This window comes from Eschrichtius robustus, chromosome 3, assembly GCF_028021215.1.
Source record: "Eschrichtius robustus isolate mEscRob2 chromosome 3, mEscRob2.pri, whole genome shotgun sequence".
Classification (NCBI taxonomy): Eukaryota; Metazoa; Chordata; class Mammalia; order Artiodactyla; family Eschrichtiidae; genus Eschrichtius; species Eschrichtius robustus.
This window is the reverse complement of record NC_090826.1, coordinates 38,368,066-38,392,575: the sequence shown is the minus strand read 5'-3', so window position 1 is coordinate 38,392,575 and position 24,510 is coordinate 38,368,066. Positions and strand designations below refer to the sequence as shown.

Below are 24,510 nucleotides of genomic sequence, written 5' to 3'. Positions count from 1 at the left end.
CCTAAGGGGCTTTGCACTTGCCGTTCCCTCTGTCTGGAAAACTTCTCCCCCAGATATCTGCTGTGCTAGCGCCCTCACTTCATTTAGGACTCTGCTAAATGTCACCTGAACAGAGTGGTTTTCCTTGTGTAACATGTATAAAATAGCAATCTCTCCACCCCCCAGAATGATCTCTTCCCTTTATTCTGCTTTATTTTTTTCCCAAAGGACTTAATACCAGTTGATATATCTAGTTGTTTATTTTATATGTTCTATCTTAATGAAAAATTCTTTATCCTCTTTGTAAAGATGGAGATACATTCCTCATGCTCCTAAACTGGAAGTTCTGTGAGAGCATGTACTATATCTGGCCTGCTTATCATTATGTCCACTGTGCCTCATACAGTTCCTGGCACATAGTAGATGTTCAATAAGTTTTTTTGAATGAATGAGTGCTTTTTAGCTTTTCTCTAGCAGAAAGACCAGCTTGCATTTACTGTGGGTATATGTGTGGGTATATACACCTATAGAAACTGCGTATGATTAGGTGGTCCTTCTAATGTACATTTTACAGGAATAGTTCTTCATCCATCTAAATACTCACCTTCTGAGCATTAAATTTAAATCAATCCACAGATTCAAACCAATTGTGTTTGACCTTTCACAAATCCCAGTGGTTCATTTATCATGTGTAATGGCATGGCATAAAGAGATACAGAAGCATGTTTTTTCCCCATTAAGTCTGCATTCTGCTATAAGAACAGTTGAGTGGGAATGGTGCAGTATTTTGCTATGATATAATGAATAAATCTGCTCTGGTTTTAGATTATACCTTATGGGACTTGTAAAACATTGCCATTTTAAGCTTTGGTTATAAATTATCTTTTAAGGGACCATTGGATATGATTCAGTAAGCAAAAGTGGTCTAAACTATTCAAGCATCAGATTACATCCATCTAATATAAATGACTCTTCAAAAGCTGTACTTTGTAAAACAGTTGAATGACAGTTGAATCATTTACATATTGTGATAGCTTAAATAAATAGTCATTTCCAAGAATTATAAGCAAATATAAAAGACAAAATAATGTAAGGTGCTAGATTAATTACTGAGTTATAAATCATTCAAGGAGCTTAATTATGTTTGTGCATTAACAATAAAACCTTGAGTGCTGTGTTGGTGTATGTGTGACAAATGGTTATCATCCCCCTTCATGTAGAGATTGCTTCTGCTTCCCTCCACAGACACACAACCACGTATCTTTAGATCCCAAAGAGATTGTCCCTGTTCTTCCTGATATAGAACTTAATTTAAAAAATTCATTCAGAAAATAAACAAAAGATACAATTTACTTGTTTTTTTTTTTTTTTTAGTGATTATTTTTGCTAAATTTGTTGATACTGGAAGCTGTGTAAGTATGCTGACCTTTAGTAGCCAAGATATTTTATAGACAAAAGAAATAGTTGTAAAAAGAATATGATATTATGTATACTTCTACACACATAACATGTGCCTTTTTACCCATTCCAGTTTCATTAACATAGTAAAAACTTGTTTATAATGTGACACCAAGCTTTCATATCTCCATGTGAAAGTAGTACTTCAATAGAATTTTTTGGGGAAAAAATCTACAGTTGTTGTCTTGTTGTTCACAGGAAGGGAGGCAATAATAAGCTAATAAAGATCTATCATCGAGATGGTAAATATGGCTTTTCTGATCCTCTGACATTTAATTCTGTGGTGGAGCTCATTAGCCACTATCATCATGAATCTCTTGCTCAGTACAATCCCAAACTTGATGTGAAGCTGATGTACCCAGTGTCCAGATACCAACAGGTATGATTACACAATTTTTTTTTTGGCCGTGCCGCGCAGCATGCAGGATCTTAGTTCCCCCACCAGGGATCGAACCCGTGCCCCCTTCAGTGGAAGTGTGGAGTCTTAACCACTGGACCGCCAGGGAAGCCCCATGATTACAGAAGCTCTTGATAGCTAATCGGCAAGTCATTATTTAACAACATCATTTGATTCTAACTTACCAGGCTTATCAGTTAGAAAAAAAAAAGAAATCTAGACGTTTAAAATTTCCTACTTAAGATTTAAGATATTTTTAGAACTTATTTTGTGGCTACTATTCCTTAATAACTTTGTTGCATGTGTTTATTAACTTTATATAAAAATACTTCTGTTTATGTTTCCTATTCTTTATTTCTTTTGTTTACCTGTATAGGATCAGTTGGTAAAAGAAGATAACATTGATGCAGTAGGTAAAAAACTGCAAGAGTATCACTCTCAGTATCAGGAAAAGAGTAAAGAGTATGACAGGCTATATGAAGAATATACCAGAACATCCCAGGTTAGTATATTTTTTGTTGTTCAGGCCAATAAGTATGCAGTAAGTATTATAGTTATATCAGATTTTCTATAATTTTATAATTTTCTATTATTCACCTGACAATCTTTAGCTGTCTTAATATCTTTTTTTAATTTTAAAAAAATTTTAATTTATTTTTATTTTTTATTGATGTATAGTTGATTTACATATAAAAATTCTTAAATATATATATTTATATATATAAATTATTTTTCAGATTCTTTTCCATTATAGGTTATTACAAGATATTGAATATAGTTCCCTGTGCTATACAGTAGGACCTTGTTGTTTAAGCTGTCTTAATTTCTTTTTGTTTTTAATTGAAGTATCCCTGATTTACAATGTTGTATTAGTTTCTGGTGTATAGCAAAGTGATTCAGTTATACATATACGTACATATTCTTTTTCATATTAATATCTTTTAGTATCAAATAAACTAGTTTGAATAATACCAACTTATTATTGAATAAGTTTTCAATAGGGTATAAACACTGTGCTCCTGTACATCTTTATTCCTCCCCCTTTATATTGTTACTGCCACTGATTACATTTTTATACATTGCCAATTAGCATAGATTTATAATTATTGTTTTATGCATTTGTCCTTTAAATCATATAGGCTTTTATATTTACTTATCCAGTTACCTTTACCAGTATTCTTTATTTCTTCATGTAGCTTTTTTTTTTTTTTTAATATTTATTTGGCTGCACCAGGTCTTAGTTGTGGCACGCGGGATCTTTGTTGCCGCATGTGGGATCTTAGTTGCAGCACATGGGATCTAGTTCCCTGACCAGGGATCAAACCTGGGCTCCCTGCACTGGGAACTCGGAGTCTTAGCCACTGGACCATCAGGGAAGTCCCTCTTCATGTAGCTTTGAGTTACTGTCTAGTGTCCTTTCATTTCACCCTGAAGGAGTCTCTTGAGCATTTCTTGTAGGGCAGGTCTAGTGGTAACAGACTCCTTCAACTTTTGTTTATCTGGGCATATCTTAATTTCTCCTCCTTCATTCTTGAAGGACAGTACTGCTGGTTATAGAATTCTTGGTTGACAGTTTTTTTTTTCTTTCAGGGCTTTAAATATGCCTACCCACTGCCTTCTGGCCTCTATGTTTCAGATGAGAAATCAGCTATTAATTTTATTGGGGGTCATTTGTATATGACAGGTTGCTTCTCTCTTGCTGCTTTCAAAATTCTCTCGTTGTGCTTTGACAATTTGACTATAATGTGAAATACTTGTTTTTTTATATCTTTGTCTATAGTTTATAATTGTTAACTGTGAAGGGTATTCCAGTATTACTGTGCTTCATGGTACCTTGTTTTGACCCTAGAATTAATGTTCTTGATTTCTCAGCCCCAAAGCCCTTGATCTTATTTCTAAGCTAGTGTCTGTGGTGGACAGTGTAAAGGTAGAGACTGCACCAGGAACCTCAGGACTGGAGGAGTTTATTAGGGGATATTGGCCTGTGAAGATTATAGGTTAGGTATGAGATATAGTGCTGATTGAGGAAAGGTGTGGGATTACAGTGGCCAGAATTGCCCTAATGGTCCATTTTTCTATGTGAGATGTTTGATTTCATTTTATTTTCAGGTTTTCTTTTATTAGTTAATTAGTTATTCAGAATGATTTTAATAACTTTTTTTCCCTTTTCTGATACTTGTGTTGTATCTGTGGTGTGCCTGTGTGTGTATGCTTTTTTTACACTGCAGATTTCAGCTTTTCTGTATTCCTTTACCTCTTCTAGGTGCATTATCTGTGATGAGGCTAGTGTTTGAGTTAGAATGGGGAAAAAGTTACTGAGGAATCAACATACGTGGTCAACATTAGGGGATGGTGAAATTATCATACATATAATAGAAGGTTATACAGCTATTAGAATAGTTTTCAGAAATTATTTTAAAACTTCTTGATTTTTAAAAAGTGAAAATGTTATATAAATATGTATGTTAAATTCAATATAAATGTTGCTGAATTCTATTAATTATATCACACAAAGTAAAAGTCCTCATTTCCCAGAGGCAACTGCTACTATTAAGTGCTTCTTAGGAATTCCTGATGACCTGAGAAATGCTAATGATGTAGTTTCAGGTAAAGGAGACAGCATTTAGAATTGTGTGTACATGATTTCAGCTGTGGGTGTACCTACTCACCTGAAGGGAGAAGACTTTATAACAATATGCTGGGATGTTTTGGGGATAGAATTAGAGAGATTTGGGGAAAATACAGTTAAAATAGAAAGAAGGAAATAATAAAAATAATAATATGCATGTATTATTCTATAACAAAAATGGCATTTCTTCTTTTTAAAACAAAATGAACACTACCAAACATAAAATAGATAGCTAGTGGGAAGCAGCTGCATAGCACAGGGAGATCAGCTTGGTGCTTTGTGACCACCTAGAGGGGTGGGATAGGGAGGGTGGGAGGGAGGGAGATGCAAGAGGGAAGAGATATGGGGACATACGTATATGTATAACTGATTCACTTTGTTATAAAGCAGAAACTAACACCATTGTAAAGCAATTATACTCCAATAAAGATGTTAAAAAAAAACAAAAAAAAACCCAAACCAAAATGAAATGAAATTATTCTATAACCATCAAAAAGAATAAGGCAGTCTACATTTACTGATTTTGAGTGGTTTCTAAGACATATTAAGTAAAAAAAAAAAAAAAAAGTGAGGTACAGAAAAATATATGTGGTAGAGAGAAGCCCGTGCGCTGCAACGGAAGATCCCACATGCTGCAATGAAGATCCCGCTGGCAACTAAGACCCGATGCAGCCAAATAAATAAATTAATTATTTTAAAAAAGAAAAATATATGTGGTATACTGTCATTTATGGTTAAAAAAAGAATTTGGAAGGTGTTATATATTTATATGTACTCAGAATATCTCTGGTCAAAAACTGATATACTCTCTGGGGAAGATAATTAAGGCAGTGAGGGCGCAGGAGTAGGGAACTTAATCTTTACTATTCTTTTATATTGTTTGATTTATTTTTTTCTCTGTACATGTATTACCTTTTTAAAAAATATAAAATGAACTGAATTGGAATTTAGGAGATTTATTTTCTAATCCTGGTTATGTTAAAAACTAGTGATGTCCCGTGAGAGACATCACTTGTCCATGCTTCAAGTTCCCATCTATAAGATGTAGATACTGGCAACTACAGCTATATTTGAGTGTGAGTGTGTGTTTGTGAGAGAGAGAGAGAGGGAGGGAGAATCAGGTATAAAAGGTTAGCACAACCATCCAAAAACATTTATTGAATACCTAGTCTAGGTATGAAACTATATTTGACTCTAGAAATACAGAGGGAGAGATGAGGCCCTATTTTGTAAAAGTGCAAAGTATTCTGACAATATTTGTTAAATATAATGTGCATTAGTCAAAATAGCATACTTTAATCCCTTTTCTCTGCATCAAATAAAACAGTGATGGGTTACTATAATTGTGTGTGTATATTTATTTATAGGGCAACGTATAACGCTATGTTTAATCTCACAAAAACATTGAGTAAAAGATTCAAAAGAATATATATATAATATGAGTGTATTCTATAAGGTACAAAACCAAGCAAATGTTAACTTTTAAATTTTGGCTGTGAGCATAAAGTGGTAAAACCATAAAGAATAACAAGGAAATGATCATCATAAAGAGCAGGATAATGTTATCACCAAGGCAGGGAAGGTGGAGTGGGAAAAGGCAGGGAGTTGTGATCCAGAAAGCATACACAGGGAATTTCTGGGGTGCTGGTAGTGGATGTTCATTTTATAATAACTTGTTAAGCTGTGTATTTTTTATGTACTTTACTGTTATGTTATATCTCATGCTAAAAAATGATAAACATTAAAAGCGCATGGCTGTATGCAAAAACAATGTGAGTATTTCTATAGATCAGAGGTGGAAGAGAAACCCATAATAAATAATCATAAATGGAACTTTTGGATCTGGAAATAAGCAGAGACAGCTGAGAGCTTGACCTCCCTGGTAGTTCCTTCTCAGTCTTCTTTGCTGATTTCTCCTCTTTGACCATGGTTCTGTTCTCCTTTCTAGATAGTCATTCACTCTCTGGTGTGATCTCAAAGAGTCTCATGCCTTTACATACCACCTATATGTCAGTAACTCCCAAACTTCTATCTCTGGTTCTTCTGACTTCTTTTAACTCTAGACTCATATATTCAACTGCCTATTCAACAGCCTCACTTGGATGTTTAAGTAGATATCTCAAGGTTAACATATCCAAAATTGAACTCTGATATTCTACGTCAAGGCTGTTTTACCCTTTGCTTTCCCCATCTGAGTTGAGAGTTATAATATTCTTCTTACTCAGGTCAAAAGTCCTGAAGTCTCTTTCTTTTACATGTTGCGTCCAGTCCATCAGGCATTCCTGTTGACTTTACCTTTAGAATATACCCAGAATCCTACTCCTTCTCACCACATCCATTGCTAATACCTTGATCTAAGCCACTATCAGTCATTTATCACAGAAACCTCCCAACTGGTCTTCTTGCCCTTATCTATACTCCCCTTGCCCTGGTCAGTTCTCAACATAGCAGCTAGGTGATACTTGTAAAACATAGGTAAGATCATAGCACTCCTTTGTTTGAGACCCACCTCTGGTTCCACGTTTTACGTAGAGTGAAAGCCAGAGTTCTCTCTACAATGCCAGTATGATCTGTGTCCCTCTTCCTCTCTGACCTCATTTCTTATAACTCTCTTCCCCACTGTACTCCAGCCATACTAGCCTCCTTGTGGCTCCTCGAATATACTAGACCTGCTGCCTATCTTTGAGTCTTTGCACCAGCGATTTCCTTGCCTGAAACACTTTCCCCCTAGATAGTCACCTGGCTAACCACCTCACCTCCTACAAGGCTTTGCTCAAATGTTGTCATTCTCAGCGAGGCTCACTTGACAACTTTATTTGAAATTCCAGCTCACATTTCACTTCTCCTTTCCCACTCTACTTTTCTTTTTCCGTAATACTTCTTACCTTCTAACAAACTATGTAATTTATTTACTTGTTCTATTATTTATTGTCTGTATAACCCCCTAAACTATAAGTTCCAGGAGGGCAGAAATCTTTAAGTTTGTTTACTTACATATCCCAAATGCTTCAAATAATGCCTGGCATATAGTTAGTGTTCAATTATTTGTTGAATGAATTTATGCAAGATAATGAACCAAAGCACTCCACCCTTGTCAAGGGTGTGAAGTCAAACTCATGGTATGGCCTGGAATCTTGGGGAGGGCTAACCCTCCTGTGAATGGAGGCTAGAAAAAATGGCCACTATTGCATATGGCTTTGGTTTGTGTAGAGCTGCATTTCTGCTTTCTTGTCGTGACTGGAGAAAGCAGAGAAAGCTCCACATGCTGCACACATGCCCAGTAATATGGGGGCTTTAACAGCGGAATATGAGTTCTGAGCAGCTGATAAGAGACTGGGTTCTGGAATTGGAATCCCTGGTTGGGGAGCTGGGAATGGGGGTGGATGGAAGCAACCAAGAAAGCCATGAGGTCAAAGCTAGAAGAGGGCTAATTCCTCTGTGTGAGAATTGAGAGCAAGACCTGAGATGGGGCTGAGCCCAGAAGAGCCTTGGAGGCTTAACGATTTGGGAGGTAGGGGAAGAGAGGGAGGGATCCAAAGGGATCCAGTGATTAGCAGTTTAGAAGATGTGCTGGGACAATGAGTGTTAAAGGGAGATTAAAGAATTGACCTCTGTTTGTGTTACAGTGTTTCTAAGTGTTATAGACCTTCTCTGTTTTTTTCTGTGAAATCTTAGATAAAATCTAGATTGCTTTGATGTAATCGAATTCTTCCCAGAGAATGGGAAGAGATGGTGTATCCTGAGTCAGAGTTGGCACAGGGTGAGAATAGGCTGTATGTGGGGATATTTGGCATCTGGATTACATATAATTAGGAGGCAAAGTGATAGGATTTAGCGATGGTTTGGGATTAGAGACAGGAATTCAGCAATGAGATCATTGGTGACCTTGGAAAGAGCAGTCTCTGTGGAATGGTGAGTACAGAAGCCAGAATAGGGCGAGTTGCAGTATGAATGAGAGATGAGGAAAGAGAGAGAACCCATATAAACAACTTTTTTAAGAAGCTTAACTGTGACTGGAAGAGAAATTAGGGTTAAGTAACTTTTTTTTTTTTTTCAAAGTGGTGTTACTAGAACTTGTGTGTATGCCGTTGAGAAGGAACCTTAAACTGGGAGAGTGAATGCTGTAAGAGGGGCTAGTTGATGTGATGAGATGAAGTGCCTGAGAAAGGAAAAGGAGGTGAGACCCAGAGCACATGTAGGTAAAAGAGAAGAGAAAGGAGAGCAGGTATAAATAAAGGTAGGTTTACAGTTTCGGTGATAGGTATAATGGCGATGTTTGTGGGGGAGCTGCTGCTTTGGCAGCGGCACCAAATACTTTTCCTTTGCTGCCCTACCTACCAACACACACAGCAGTGTCAGTGAAGTCAAATTTTTGGTGTTTACTTTGAAGATACAGGGCCAGAAATTTTAATAGGTAATTTCTAACCTTGCCAGGGAGCCAAGACTATAATTTGAGAGTTGTAGAATTTGAGAGTTATAGAATTTATAGCTAGATATTTAGATATGGGCATTGCAATAAGTTTACAATACTACTTGAGATATGTATGATATAACCTCAGCTGTATGAAACATCACAAGATTCTAGTGTCCCATATCTGCTAATCCCCTTATGTTCCAGCCCTACCGAGCAATTGCTGATCCCTAACATCCACTATTATTTCATGTATATGTCATGCCATGCCTTCTATGTGCAATGCTGAATTTTCTTCTCAGTTAAGACCTAGCTCAGATGTTGCCTCGTCCATGAAGTCTCTGTAAAGCAGTAAGTAACTTTATTGCCCCACTTTATTGCCTCTATCATGACATGAAGCAAAACCTTATAAGAGTTCAGAAATCTATTTTGCCTGTATAATCTGAATCCTGGAGTGCAGGCCCCATGTTTTATGAATCTCTTTAACACCAGGTGGTACTTTCTAAACAGTGGATTCTCAATAATCATTTGTTGAAATTAATCAGTGCTAAATAGTTGAATTATCCCATAAGCACCAAAACTTTTAAAATTGTAAACATTCAGGATTGCAATCTTTCTAGACCTTTACACATATTTCTTGATTTTCTAAAGTAAATTGAACAAAATTTAACCCTCTCTGAAGATTTTAGGAGAATCATGATTCAGAAGCTAAAGTGTACAAATACATTCAGAGCTCATTGGAATGCGGAGGACCACTTACCCTAGTGTGAATGGCTTAGCCTCCTGGGCTTCTGTTTTGTGGAGTTTTTAGCTTTTCATCGTATTCTGCATCTCATTTTAGCAGCTATTCTTCCCCTTTGCATTTTCTGCTTCTAATCAGATTAATCTACTAATGAATCTGTTTAGAAAACGCCATGCTTTAGAAATGAAAGTAAGTATAAGTAGACTCTATAGGGCTCTTCTGGAAATAAGGCTTTGCATGTTGGTGCATGAACTCCTCTGCTCTGTCTCTTCACTCGTTCAGCACCTTTTGGGGGTCAGCACTACATTAGTTACAAAGGCAGAACTTTATCCTTGTCTTCAAGATGTTCAGGGTTAATCTCTCTTAGCAACTCAGAGGCCTTTCTGTGTTTCTCAGCTATATTTCAGGTAATAGTTATTTTTCTTTTATTTTAGGGTTTGAATGATGTATTTTATATACAAGTAATATGGGTAGAAGGGTTTGTTTTGATCCCCTTAATTTGATATTATATGGAATCGTAACAAGAATTGTAAGATTTGTTTTAAGCCTAAGGTTACAAAAAATACAAAGATAATGAAGTGTGTGTGTTTTTTTATAGGAAATACAGATGAAGAGGACTGCAATTGAAGCTTTTAATGAAACAATTAAAATATTTGAAGAGCAGTGTCATACACAAGAGCAACATAGCAAAGAATATATTGAGCGATTTCGGAAAGAAGGGAATGAAAAGGAAATTGAACGGTAAATCTACCTAATAACCGCCAAGTGCATCAGTGAGCCGAGACGTCTTTTCTTCTCTAATAATCTCTGACATGTCTGCTTTTACGCCCTCAGACTTGGCAGTCCTGCCATATGGAATTACTTGCTGTTCCCACTAACGGCACCAAGCTGAACCTTCTCTCTTCTGCGTTCTTTCTCCGTCCTCCAAAATTGTTGACCCTGGCTCATCCTTTAGGACTCGGTTTAGATACAACTTACTGGAAAATTTTCCCTGATTCCCTAGACTGGTTTAGGGGCTTTTTATCCCCAGCCCTACAGCATCTATCCTGATCCCTAGTGTAACATTTACTGAAAGTCACACTCACTGAATTTTGAGCTTGTTGAGAGTAAGGGTGGTGGCTTATTTTCTCTGATAGCTCCAGCAGGTTTTATGGTGCCTGAGAGTACATAGTGGTGCCCATGGAATATTTGTTAAACTGAAAACCAGCGGCAGCAGTCTGAGAGTAAGTTGAAGGCAGAACAAAACCATTGGCAGGAAGACCAGCCTGCATGTTGCACGTGACTGACTGCGTCTTTGTGGTCATCAGGTTAAAAGATGGTGAAGGCCTGAACCAGAGCAATGGCACGAAAGGAGGGGGAGTTAATAGAAATGCTGAGGACTTGGTGTCTGACCAGATCTGGCAGGTGTGGGAGAAGCCAAAGATTATTCCTAGATTTCTGATATTAGTGACTAAGGGATGTGTAATTCACCAAAATAGGAAGTACATGAGGGGAGTTCAGGGTTGGAACCAATGAGTTTTGAGGTTCCTGTGAGAACCCAAATGGAGTTGTCTGAGAGGCAGGCAGCTGGTTATTTGGATTTGGAACTCACAGTACAGAAAGCATTTGGGAGGCCAAAGTGTTGTAGGTGATGGTAGATGCTAAGCATGAGATTACACAGAGAGTGAGAAGCATGAGGAGTACTGGATCTGGCAACTAAAAGAATATTGGGAACCTTTATCAAAGCAAATTTAGTGGAGTATTAGAAAATGAGCCAAATAACATGGGGTTGAGGAGTGAAAAAGTGGATAATAAAGAAAAATGAATCACATGCAAGGGAAAAGCAAAATTATTTCTCATATTAGCACCAAAGTGTTAGTGAACTTCTCTGTGCCTAAGAATAGTATTAAGTGCTGTGAGGCAGTATAGCTTAATGAATAAAACTGTGGGCTTAAATGCTATATTAACCATTTACTAGCTGTGTGACCTTGAGTGAGTTACGTAACTCTCTGAGCCTGTTTCTTCCTCCATAAAACTGTGGATAAAACCTTGTTGAAATGCTATGAGGACTAAGTGATACACACACATTTATGGCAGAGAAAGGTGTGTGTGTGTGTGTGTGTGTGTGTGTGTGTATCTTGACATATGGTATCAGTAAGTGACAGTTATTACTAATAATGAAGAAATAGAAAAGAACTTGTAGTTTAGTTGCAAAGGGAGTTAAAGTATCATGATGACGTTTTAATAGTAATATAAAACTACATACTACCGAGTGACAAATGAGTAATGTGGACGGTTGTTGCCTTAGGGTTCAGAGCACAGCAAAACTTTGTGTGCTGGAAAAGCTTAGGGCCATCATCTACTGAGTGCTTACCAGGATGTCCCAGGCACAGTTTAGTCCTTTTACATGTATTACCACAATTAATTCACACAGTAACCCAGCTTTACTTGTTCAGTCATGGCTGGATCCAGGGCCCAAACAAGATCATCAGGATTCTCCTCATGCTCTGTCTTTTGGCTCAGTTTTTCTCTGTGTTGGCTTCATCCTCAGGCAGGCTTTCCCTACGAGGTAGCAATATTAGCTACTGGGAGTCCTAGAACCACATGTTCACAACTTAGTCCCAGTGGAAAGAGAATCTCTGTTTACAGTATTTCTAGTAAGAGTCCTAGATTTGACGCTCATTGGGTCAGTTTGGGTATTATTCCCCTTTCTGAACAAGTCATTGTGGCCTGAGGCAGGGATAGGATGGAATGGAACACTCTTTTTGTTTTTTGTGTTTTTAATTAATTTTATTTTCGGCTGCGTTGGGTCTTCGTCACTGCGCATGGGCTTTCTCTAGTTTGGGCGAGCGGGGTCTACTCTTCATTGTGGTGTGCGGGCTTCTTATTGCCGTGGCTTCTCTTGTTGAGCACAGGCTCTAGGGCACGCAGGCTTCAGTAGCTGTGGCACGCAGGATTCCGTAGTTGTGGCACACAGGCTTAGTTGCTCCAGGGCATGTGGGATCTTCCTGGACCAGGGCTCAAACCCATGTCCTCTGCATTGGCAGGCGGATTCTTAACCACTGCACCACCAGGAATGGAACACTCTTATTGGCCAGGCTGGGTGGTGTGGATGCTCACCTGTGAATCTGAGATGGGGGCAGGGAACATGAGGGTGCTGTTCCCAGAAGAGTAGGAATGGATGCGTGCTAGGCAAAAACAGCAGATGTCCACCACACTTCAGGTGTTAGGACTGTGTTCATACTGTAGAAAGCTCCTGCTTGGTTCGTGTTTTAACCTTAATATGTCAAATATTTTTACAGAATTATGATGAACTATGACAAATTGAAATCACGTCTGGGTGAGATTCATGATAGCAAAATGCGTCTAGAGCAGGATTTGAAGAAACAAGCTTTGGACAACCGGGAAATAGATAAAAAAATGAACAGTATCAAACCTGACCTGATCCAGCTGCGCAAGATCCGAGATCAGCACCTTGTGTGAGTATTCTGGGACTATGTGAGAGGGATCCACCACCACCTGATTCCTACTGGGCTAGAGACCTTAGAGGTAGAAGAAGAGATTTGTCATTGAGAACTGGCCAGTGAGATTGTAAGAATTTAGGAAAGCAGTCCTGTTAGTAGCCGGGGTATTAGAGTCTACCTGAAGTCAAGCGTGTGGGGCCAATCAGAAGGTAAGACTGTAATCCATACAAATGAGCAAAGTGGTTGAGTTTTAAAGGTACAGATTCATTAATGTGTGCCTAAAACACAAAACCCAGAATCTTCGGCTACGTAGAAGAACCATAGAAACAGAAATTACCCCTCAAAGGCAAGGACACTAATAGTGGGGGCCTACAAAGAAATATACAGAATAGTCCGTTAAAGGGTTTTTATATTTAAGAAATAAGATTCTATATTTAAGTAATAGAAATATTACTGTTGATAGCAGGTATGAAAAATGGCACACCTGAGGAGTGATGGAAAACAGTGATTTAGCTAGATATAGGGATATTATCTAAATATAAATTGAAAGATATATTATCAGAACAAGATGTGTGGATTAAGAGTATTAGGCCAGATGACTGATTCATAGAAGGAGAAAATCCATGAGAAAGGAAAATATATTAGGTTTAGTTCTAGGTAATGAATAGACTGTTATGTAATGTGTTTATGGGTAACTTTCATGCATGTAACACACTCAGTTCAAACTCTTGGCAGGAGGAGACAGAGTAAAGACCTCTGAGGGTTTGTTTGTGTCAGAAAGAGGGAGGGGATAAAATGCAAGCTTAGAGGTTGGAACATTGGCTGTTGAGTTTCAGTAGAGGAAAATTTAAGGTGATTGTTTTGGGAGCAAACAATTATAACTACACTATACTGAGTAGTTTTTAGTAGCACTCCTCTCTAGAGATCTTTCAGTTTGCTATTGTGGCCAAAAAAGAGTCAAGGAAGTACACATAGCATACAGAAGAGCTTTGGAAGCAAGGCAGGGAGGTGCCCTTGTGTAAAAGCAGGATGTGTCTGCTCTTGGAATGCTTATATGGTTTGGGTCATATAATGAAGCCGAAGAAAGGCCCAAGAAGGCTGTGCCATGGACCAAAGGAACGATTGGAAGCACTTCTTTGCCCTGGAAAGTGATGAGATATTAAGAAACCTGCCATTCCTAGGTGCATGACTAAGGGTGGCAAACTAGACCTTGAAAGTTCCTTTAACAAGTTATGTAAGCTAAATATAAGAGAATTTAGCTCTATATTTAGAATTTATCATGGATGATAAGCCATGACCTGCTTGTATCCTGCTAGGATGTTTAGGGAGACACAGAAAACCATTGCCTCTTTTGGAAGTGTTGCTTCAGGGAGGATAGTCCACTGTCCCATAGTCCGTGCTTTGATGTTTCTAACAAAGACAATACTAGGATTGGTAGGCTTGATCTGCTCTAATGCTGAAATTGTACAGTCAGTCCTGAAAGAGACTGGTTGTATTGCTGCATGATACTGAATATGATCTCTCTTTGGTCCTGTGTTGAAGTTGGAATTGGTTGGAATTCTGCAGCACCCAACGAGAGACTGTCATTAGTTTATCAGGTCCCTTTTGCGTGTGGACATTTCCCTGACTTCCCACTGTATAGCCCATAAGGATTTTTTGAGATTTTCTGCTGAGATTCCAATGTACTGTTTCTAGAATATTCTTGAATGCCTAAATGCAGAATTTCATTTCTTAAATATAGAATAAAATATTTCTTAAATATAAACTCCTTTATTTATTTTTACTTTATTTTTATTTTTTGGCCATGCCATGTGGCTTGCGGGATCTTAGTTCCCCAACCAGGCCCCACGGCAGTGAGAGCGCGGAGTCCTAACCACAGGACCGCCAGGGAATTCCCTAAAAGCCTTTAAAATTCCTTTTCAAAAAAAGGAGTTCATTTGCAATTCTTTTTCATCAGGAGCTAGTTTTCATGATTACCATTTACTTTTCTTGGTATTCATAAACCTGAATTCAAAATAAAGAATAATTTGCCATAACACAACTTAGTCTAACCTGACTAATAAACTATGACTTATTGCCACCCTAGAGTAGGCTCTGTGTAGTGTGCGTCAGTCCATCCACATCTACACCCAAAGTAACATTATTATCAGTGACTGGATCGTCATTAGCAGCTGATCATATTTTAAAAAGCTGGGATAAGTACCTGATCAGATAGATAGATGATAAAATATCAGGCTCCAGAAAGATCTCAGGAGACTGAAACTATGATCCAAATTGAATATCATAAAACTTAATTTGAATAAATGTCATCTTACACATAGCTCCAAAAAATCAACTTCCCGAAAGTAAAATTGGAGAGGCAAGATGGGGCAGCCGTGTGTATGAGGAATTCTGAAGGATATTATTACTGTGTCAGTAATTGTTCAGTAAAGGTACACATTGTGACTACAAAAGTTAGTTTAATCTTACATTAAAATGTATCCTAAATAAGCCATTAAAAGTCCCATTCTCTTATGCTGGGTAAACACTCCTTGAGTACAGGAAGCCATCTCTTTATCTGAGGATAATAGGTCCTGGAAAAAAAAGTCCACTTAAAGTTAATCCATTTCAAAAAAAACCCGATAATCCATTTCAAAGGGTGTGCTGGAATTTTCCATTTGCCCTCACAGTTTCTACTCTTCATCTTTCTCTACCCTGCTCTGTGCCTAAGAAAACGGATCTATTTGCCCTCTGGCTTCTAATTAGTTTTGGCCATTTGGAGGCACTGGCAGGAGATGAGAGGGCAGGAGGAGATTGAAGTAAGAATATTTATTTTCTGGCTTCCTCTCTGTGTGATCACAGTGAGTTGGCTGTGTCCTCATTCTCTGCCAAAGGTGGCACTCTCCATACAATACTCTCTGGGTTCAAGTCACTGCTGTCTCCAACTGATTCTTCAGTTCTAGGAGAGGTTATGTCTTCCCACTATTGCTAGCCCTAGGGAGTTTCTCTAAAACATCTCAAGACCTTTGTAAACAGTAAACTCTCCTCAACTACCAGTTTGACTGTGCCTTCTGCTTCTAGCCAAGGCCCTAACTGATACAAATTAGGCAAAATGTCATAGTACGAAATGTCATAGTACACAGTAAACAAAATGATAGTTTGATTAGGGATTTTATGTTGAAGATGAAATTGAACATAAAGAAAATAAGTTCATCCTATGTGCACTGAATTTATGTTGTAACTTCAACTTCATATCTTTTTTAGAATAAACAAAGAAAAAAACCACACAGTTAGTGACACAATGAGAATTGGATGTTAGGTCTTTTTTTCTTTTTTTTTTAATGTCTCTTAGCTTTCTTTTTCTTTTTTTTTAAAAAATTAATTAATTAATTAATTTATGGCTGTGTTGGGTCTTCGTTTCTGTGCGAGGGCTTTCTCTAGTTGTGGCAAGCGGGGGCCACTCTTCATCGCGGTGCGCGGGCCTCTCACTATCGCGGCCTCTCTTGTTGCGGAGCACAGGCTCCAGACGCGCAGGCTCAGCAACTGTGGCTCACGGGCCCAGCTGCTCTGCGGCACGTGGGATCCTCCCAGACCAGGGCTCGAACCCATGTCCCCTGCATTGGCAGGCAGATTCTCAACCACTGCGCCACCAGGGAAGCCCCGGATGTTAGGTCTTTGATGCTTTGTTCAGGTTTTTCCCCTAGAATGTACTGTTTTATATGTGGCATTACTCAATAACAGTAAATTAAATATGAATTAACATGCTAAATTTACTTGAGCTTTTTAAAAATCATTTTTAGAAGCTAGTCAGTTCCTGGCATTGTTATTAGATGTTTAAGGAGTCAGAACTATATAGTAGTATTTGAAGTGGACTTTTGGGAGATTAGAAAAGTTGCCTGTGTCAGAAGGCCGAGACCATCATAGATAGAGTGTGAACCAAAATATTCTTCTCTTTTGCCTGGATTTTCCTGGGTGTCTTAACATTCCTTGTGGCAGAAAAGGAGGCTCAGTTTACAGAGGTTGGTGGCTTACAAGAAAATGGGGACTCAAGAGAAAATGTGGTACAGTTTGTTCATTTTAAGCCTTTTACCCAGTGTGCTTGTCTCTTTATTTAATAAAGAGAAAGATCAGTTTATTTAATAAAGGAAAGATCAGTTCTTCAAGGATAGAAAACTTTGGATATTAAGAGTGTTTAGAGGAGGGCATCTGGATATTTTGCTAAGAGAAGTGATAGTGTAGGATGGGGTTTGTTACTAAATAAATTCTATCAAGATCATATGTTAGTTGTTTTCCAGTTTTCCAGTTTCACTAAGCATACAAAATGAAATCCAGGTTAACTGAAATGAAATCCAGGTTCACTAAGCATACAAAATGAAATCCAGGTTAACTGAACTCCAGGTTAATGTCTTATTGAGAAAGGCTGTGTAATCTATCTTAAAAGAACTTTAAAATTAGTTGTGATGCCAAGTTATCTACTGTACTTGGGGTCAGAGGGAGGTACAAGATGACCTTGGAGTTGACCCTGAAGACTTTGTTAAAAGTGGCCCACCTACAGATTTTTACTGACTATTTATTGAATATCTACCATGTGCTGGTACTGTTTTCAGCGTTTGGAATAGCCATGAGCAGGACAGATCCCTTTCTTTAAAGCAGCTTACATTTTAGCTGGGGAGACAAACATAACCAAGTGAAAATAATGAATTTCAGGGAGTTCCCTGGTGGTCCAGTGGTTAGGACTCAGCGCTTTCACTGCTGTGGCCCGGGTTCAGTCCCTGGATGGGGACTAAGATCCCCCAAGCCGCACAGCGTGGCCAAAAAAAACCATTAAAAAAAATGAATTGCAGGCAAGTACTATGAAGATGATAAAATAAAAGTGTAGAGTGACTGGTGGACTGCCTTAGTTGGGACAATTTAGGGTAGTCTTCCCTGAGATGTTTATGATGACACCTGAATGATCAGGGGCCTGGTTGGAGGATGGTGATGAATGAAAGAGTTTTTATACTCCACTGAAGTTTTAGGCCATCGTCCATCTCAGTGGAACGAGATGAAATGGTTTATTTCATTTTACATCTAAAATGTTGGTATATTTTGAAATACTGTGATCTACCTGGTGATGAAGTAGATTTGTATTAATTACTCAGATTGCCACCCTGAATTTCTTGTGGCTCACTTAGGTGCAAAAATAGACCTTGAAATTCTGTGTTAGAATGTAACTCAGTGTAGTAGGCCAGTGAGGGATTGCATACTCTGGCTTAGTGGAGATTGCAAATGTGACACCATGCTCGCCTAACTAATGATTTCAGAAACAAGTGTCCCATTGTGTTTGAGTGCGAGTATATGTGTGCTTGTGGTTATATAACCTTTTAGAAAAGGAAAGTGAAAAGTGAGAGAAGTGCCTAATTTCAAGTAGCTTTCTGTGTCTCTGCCTTTTTGCAAAAAGTTGAAGGAAAAGTAATGGAGAAACAAGTTTAGGGAAATCTCTGGCCATTCTTAGTGGGCCTGGGGAAAATAAGTTCCTGGACCCTGGAAGTTTGGTTGGCTTGGACGTGTCTACTTTGTCCAGGCAGAGTTTGCATAGACACTGACACTGGTGTCTTCCCTCTGGCAGGTGGCTCAATCACAAAGGAGTAAGACAGAAGCGCCTAAATGCCTGGCTGGGAATCAAGAATGAGGATGCTGCTGAGTAAGTTCTCTCTGTACCTTTCTGTCAGAGGGCTTTGTTTCCAGGATAAGACATGGGACTTCTTAATACATACTGCGTGCTGGTTCTCTTTGTTATTTGAGGACATTTGAATCAAGAACTTTGCACCTCTTTAAATTGAATTGCCTCAAGAATACCCTATAGGCACTTGAGTTCAAAGACCTGCTGAACCATATGAAACCTGGATGCTTAAGCATTGCTCATTCACACATTCATGTGTCAGGTTATTGGATGAGACATGTGAATTCTGTGCTTTCTGCATGATAGCAAATAATGAAGTTGTTAAAAAAAAATCCAACTAATTGCAATTCCACTTTGGCATTTTGTGGTTAAAGATTTAGAAGAGAGTTTTATTCGTGAATTTGCTTTTAGATATAAGTAAACTGATTGTTAGAATAATATTTTAACATTTAATTTTTAGGACCTATTTTATCAATGAGGAAGATGAAAACCTGCCCCATTATGATGAGAAAACCTGGTTTGTTGAGGATATCAATCGAGTACAAGCAGAGGACTTGCTTTATGGGAAACCTGATGGTGCATTCTTAATTCGTGAGAGTAGCAAGAAAGGATGTTATGCTTGCTCTGTGGTGTAAGTCTTCTCTGGGGTTATAACCTTTTGAAAACTTCCACATTGATTAATAGAAAATCAACGCCTCCTAAAGTTCAGATCAAATTAGTTGAAGTACAGTAAAATGAGGAACCATGGCTTAGACCATTAATATTAGTACAAAGAAAACAGTTAGTTGCTTTAAGAGAAATACCATCTGAAATTATTTCGGGGATTTTAATTTAAATGGCAAGCAGACTAGGCCCTGCATTGTTGCTATTGGATTTTAGGTATCTCTGAAAAGTAATTTGAGATTTTCAATTGAAAAGATCACTTAATTCTTTAGTAGTCTCCTGCTTGCCTAACTAGGCCTTCATTGTCAGATTAAGGAAGGCTTGATTAAACAGAACTGTTTTTACTTCAGAAGAAAAACTATCTAAAATTTGTACTTAAATAGTATTCTGTTGAGGCAGTGATAGAAAATGTTGGATATTTTCTGTAAGATGATTTTATGACTTTGTTTGGAAAAGCCTATTTTCCTTTTAATGGAAAGTGAAATTCTGGGGACAATTAATCATGCCTCAGTGAGATTTTGCCAAAGTGTTATATATATATTCCTTAAAAAGGCAACTGTTTTCATTGACAAAGACCATACCTACAGTGGAGGTATAGTATGATGGTCATGAGAGCAAGCTTTGGGGCCAGATATACAGGATTCAGATCCTGACTCTACCACTTACCAGATATGTGACCTAGGGTAAGTTACTTAAACTTTCTTTGCCTAGTTTCCTTATTTGTAAAATAAGGATAATAATAATATCTACTTAAGGGTTTTTAAAGTATTACTCGAGTTAATATATGTGATTTAATATACTTTGATCAGTGCTGGAACATAATAAGTAAATGTTATCTACTAATATTATTATGATAATGATGCTGCTGATGGACATGCCAGAAGGCAAGCAAAGATGACAAAATGATTTTGCCCTCAAAGAGGACAAAGTGGTGAGGATAGACAAAAGACACTCATATTAACAGAATGCTTAGTGCTTTACATGATCATCTTGTCCTTAGTGGTCTGTCTCTGTCATGCAGTCAGAGTTTGAATCCAACTTTACCTGGTTTCAAAGCCCACATTTTTCTTTTGCACCACACTTTCTTCATTTCACAGTTAAATATCCAAGATAAATAAAATCACTGTGACATAGGTATCACTAGTAGGCTGTGTGCATGAAGAACTAATTCTGTTAGACAAAGAGGGTTGGGAGATTTTGTGGAAGAGGTGGCATTTGAGCTGGACTTTGAAAGGATATTGAATAGTGGGACATCTATGGGCAAAAAGTAAGGCAGGAATTGGATTAGTATTATCCAAAGATAGAGCTACTTGAAACATTTCATTTCTCTCTGACCTGGGCTCAGATACTCAAGTGTATTTGAGTGGAAATGGCAGGAGAATATGACTCTTGCAGGATCTGAGATCTTTTAAGAACAATAAAAAGAAGGAAGACAATAAGCCCAGCGCATTAGTAGTCCCTCACTCTTATCTAGGTCGTTGGGTGGCAGCCTGTGGGTTAAAGACTTGGCTGGTGGAAAATGCTGCTCAGCAGCTCAGCTAATTCCTGGGAGACCAAGGAGCAGCTTGAGTATCTTGGGAGCTGTATTCTTTTTCTCCTTCTCCTTCCTTTAGCCACAGACTTAACCAGACTCAAGTCCACAGCAGTGTGGATTTCTGTTGCCTATGAAAACCAGCTGCAGTGATATATCATATTGGGGTTCACTTTTGGAGAGATTGGAAGCAAAAGAGTCTGGCATCACAGACTTACACTTATTTGCTAGCCACTCCAGCTACAGAAAGCCTGCTTACAGTGATTTCTCAGTTTACTCAGGACATTTGCTGAAGTTAGGGATGTGAATAAGTTCAGTTTTTAAGGAGACTCTCATAGCAAAATTAAAATGATCATGTAGTAGGAAGTCAAGGCATAAGACTCACTTGTTTTTCCATTTTAATTTCTGTAAATGACATTATAAAGAAGCCTAAGAAGAAATTGCTTAACTCTAAAGCCTTCTCAGGCTAGAAACAACAATATGTGTGTTTCACTAGGTTAAGGAGTTAGTTAGGTAGTGAGCACTTGTGATCCTTATTGTTATTGCTATTTGGGGTAAGAAATTTGATTAGAGATAGAACAGTTAGATCAACAAGGAAACAGAAGACTTGAACAACACTATAAAACAACTAGACCTAACAGACATCTCTAGAACACTTCATCTAACAACAGCAGAATACACGTTCTTCTCAAGTGCACATGAAATATTATACAGGCTAGACTACAGGTTAGGCCACAAGTGTCAATAAATAGGGTTGAAGTCATACAAAATATGTTGTCTATAACCACAATGGAAAGAAATTAGAAAGTAAAAATAAGGGAATTTGGGAAATTCACAAATGTGGACAATAAATAACACACTCCTAAATAGCAATAGATCAAAAAAAGAAAACAAGGGAAATTAGAAAATACTTCAAGTTAAAAAGAGAAGCACAAAATTCAAAACTTATGGAATGCAGCTAAAGCGGTGCTAAGAGGGAAATTTATAACTGTAAGCATTTATATTAAAAAAGCTCTCAAATCAATAACCTACCCTTCTTTCACCTTAAGAAACTAAAAAAAGAAGAGCAAACTAAACCCAATCGAGCAAAAGGAAGGGAATAATAAAGATTAGAACAGAAGTAAATAAAATAGAGAATAGAAAACAATTGAGGAGGGCTTCCCTGGTGGCGCAGTGGTTAAGAATCCGCCTGCCAATGCAGGGGACACGGGTTCAAGCCCTGGTCCAGGGAGATCCCACATGCCGCAGAGCAACTAAGCCTGTGCACCACAACTACTGAGCCCACGTGTCACAACTACTGAAGCCCGCGTGCCTAGAGCCCGACCTCTGCAACAAGAGAAGCCACTGCAGTGAGAAGCCTGCGCACCGCAACGAAGAGTAGCCCCTGCTTGCCATAACTAGAGAAAGCCCGTGCACGGCAACAAAGACCCAATGCAGCCAAAAATAAATAAATAAAATAAATAAAATTTTTTTAAAAAGGAAACAATTGGGGAAATCAGTGAAACCAGAAATTGGGATGAACAAAATCGATAACTTCTAGTTAAAGTCTTGCACACACACACATACACACACGGGAGAGAGAGAAGACACAAATTACTAAAATCAGGATGAAAGAGGGGACACTACTTGTAGTCCTTACAGAAATAAAAAAAAATGATGGAATACTATGAATAATTATATGCTAACAAATTAAACAACCTAGATGAAATGGACAAATTCCTGGAAGCACACAAACTACCAAAACTGACTTAAGAGGAAGTAGAAATTCTGAATAGAACTCTAACGAGTAAAGAAATTGGCTTCACTGGTGAATTCTACCAAATATGTAAAAGGAATTAACACAAGTCCTTCACAAACTCTTCCAAAAAATAGGAGAGAACACTTCCTAATTCATTTTATGAAGGCATATTCCTTATGAATATAGACATAAAAATCTTTAACAAAACACTAGCAAAGCAACTCCAGCAGCATATAAAAAGGATTATAAACCATGACTAAGTAGAATTCATCTTAGGAATGCCAAGAGGTTCAACATTAAAAAATCAATGTAATAAACCATATTAATAGAATTAAGGACAAAAATCAACTGACAATAATCTACTGATTATTTCAGTAGACTCAGAAAAAGCGTTTTACACTCTTACATGTTAAAAAACACTGAATAAACTAGGAATAGGAGGGCACTTCCTCAGCCTGATAAAAGGTATGAAAAACCCACAGCTAATATCATACTTAGTGGTAAAAGACTGAATGCTTAAGCTCAGGAAGAAGACAAGGATGTCTGCTCTCACCACTCCTAATCATTGTACAGAAGGTTCTAGCTAGGGCATTTAGGCAAGAAAAAGAAATAAAAGGTATCCAGATTGGAAAGGAAGAAGTAAACTATTAGAGCTAGTAAATGAGTTCAGCAAGGTTGCAGGTTAAAAGATTAGGATACCAAAAATCAGTTGTATTTCTATATACTAGCAGTGAACAATCTGAAAATGAAATGAAGACAGTCTATTTATAATGGCATAAAAAATGCTAAAATGCCTAGGCTTAAAAAAAAGTGCAAGAGCTATACAGTGAAAACTATGAAACATCATTGAAAGAACTTAAAGAAAACCTAAATAAGTGGAAAAACATCCGTGTTCATGGATGGCAGTACTTCCCAAATTGATCTATGTGTTCAGTGTAATCCCTATAAACAGTACGAGCTGGCTTTTTACAGAAATGTCAAGATGATCTTAAAATTCGTATGAAAATGCAAGGGATCCATAACAGCTAAAATAACCTTGAAAGAATAGAAAAGAGTTGAAGTACACCTCCCAATTTGAAAACTTACAACAAAGCTGTAGTAATCAAAATTGTGAGGTACTAACATAAGATTAAACATGTAGCTCAATGAATAGAAATGAGAGCCAGGAAATAATAAACTCTTACAATTATGGTCAGTTGGTTTTCAGCAAGGGTCTCAAGACCATTCAAAGGGGAAAAAATAGTCATTTCAGCACATGGTGCTGGGACAACTGGTGAGCCACATGCAGAAGAATGAGGTTGGACCCCCACCTCACACCATATACAAAAATTAACTCAAAGTGTATCTTAGGGACTTCCCTGGTGGTCCAGTGGTTAAGAATCCACCTTCCAATGCAGGGGACGCGGGTTCGATCCCTGGTTGGGGAACTAAGATCCCACATGCCACAGGGCAACTAAGCCCATGCACCACAGCTAGAGTCTGCACGCTGCAACTAGAGAGAAGCCCATGCACTGCAACGAAAAGATCCCGCGTGCTGCATCTAAGACCCGACGCAGCCAAAAATAAATAAATAAATATTTTTTAAAAAACCCAAAATGTATCATAGAACTAAATGTAAGAGCTAAAAGGTAAAACACTTAGGAGAAAACATTAGGTATAAATCTTTGTGACTTTGGATTAGGCAGTGGTCTCTTAACACATCAAAAACGCAGACGACAAAAGAAAAAGATAAATTGGACTTCACCGTAATTAAAGACTTTGTGCATCAAAGGACACTATCAAGAAAGTAAAAAAGACAACCCACAGAATGGGAGGAAATATTTGCAAATCATATATCTAAGCAACTAGTGTCTAATATATAAAGAACTCTTAACAATA

The 24,510-nt window shown here is 37.9% G+C and overlaps 1 protein-coding gene across 2 annotated transcripts in view; it reads left to right on the top strand.

Moving 5' to 3' along the window:
* Positions 1 to 24,510, top strand: part of PIK3R3 (phosphoinositide-3-kinase regulatory subunit 3) — an 87,045-nt gene that overhangs the window by 57,773 nt on the left and 4,762 nt on the right. The window contains exons 4-9 of one of the 2 annotated variants that reach the window (XM_068539795.1): positions 1,636 to 1,816; positions 2,211 to 2,336; positions 10,224 to 10,357; positions 12,898 to 13,074; positions 18,647 to 18,721; positions 19,161 to 19,331. In XM_068539795.1, the coding sequence (XP_068395896.1) occupies positions 1,636 to 1,816; positions 2,211 to 2,336; positions 10,224 to 10,357; positions 12,898 to 13,074; positions 18,647 to 18,721; positions 19,161 to 19,331 (864 nt within the window). Of the gene's footprint in view, positions 1 to 1,635; positions 1,817 to 2,210; positions 2,337 to 10,214; positions 10,358 to 12,897; positions 13,075 to 18,646; positions 18,722 to 19,160; positions 19,332 to 24,510 lie in introns of both variants that reach the window. The other variant, XM_068539794.1, reaches the window with a different exon arrangement.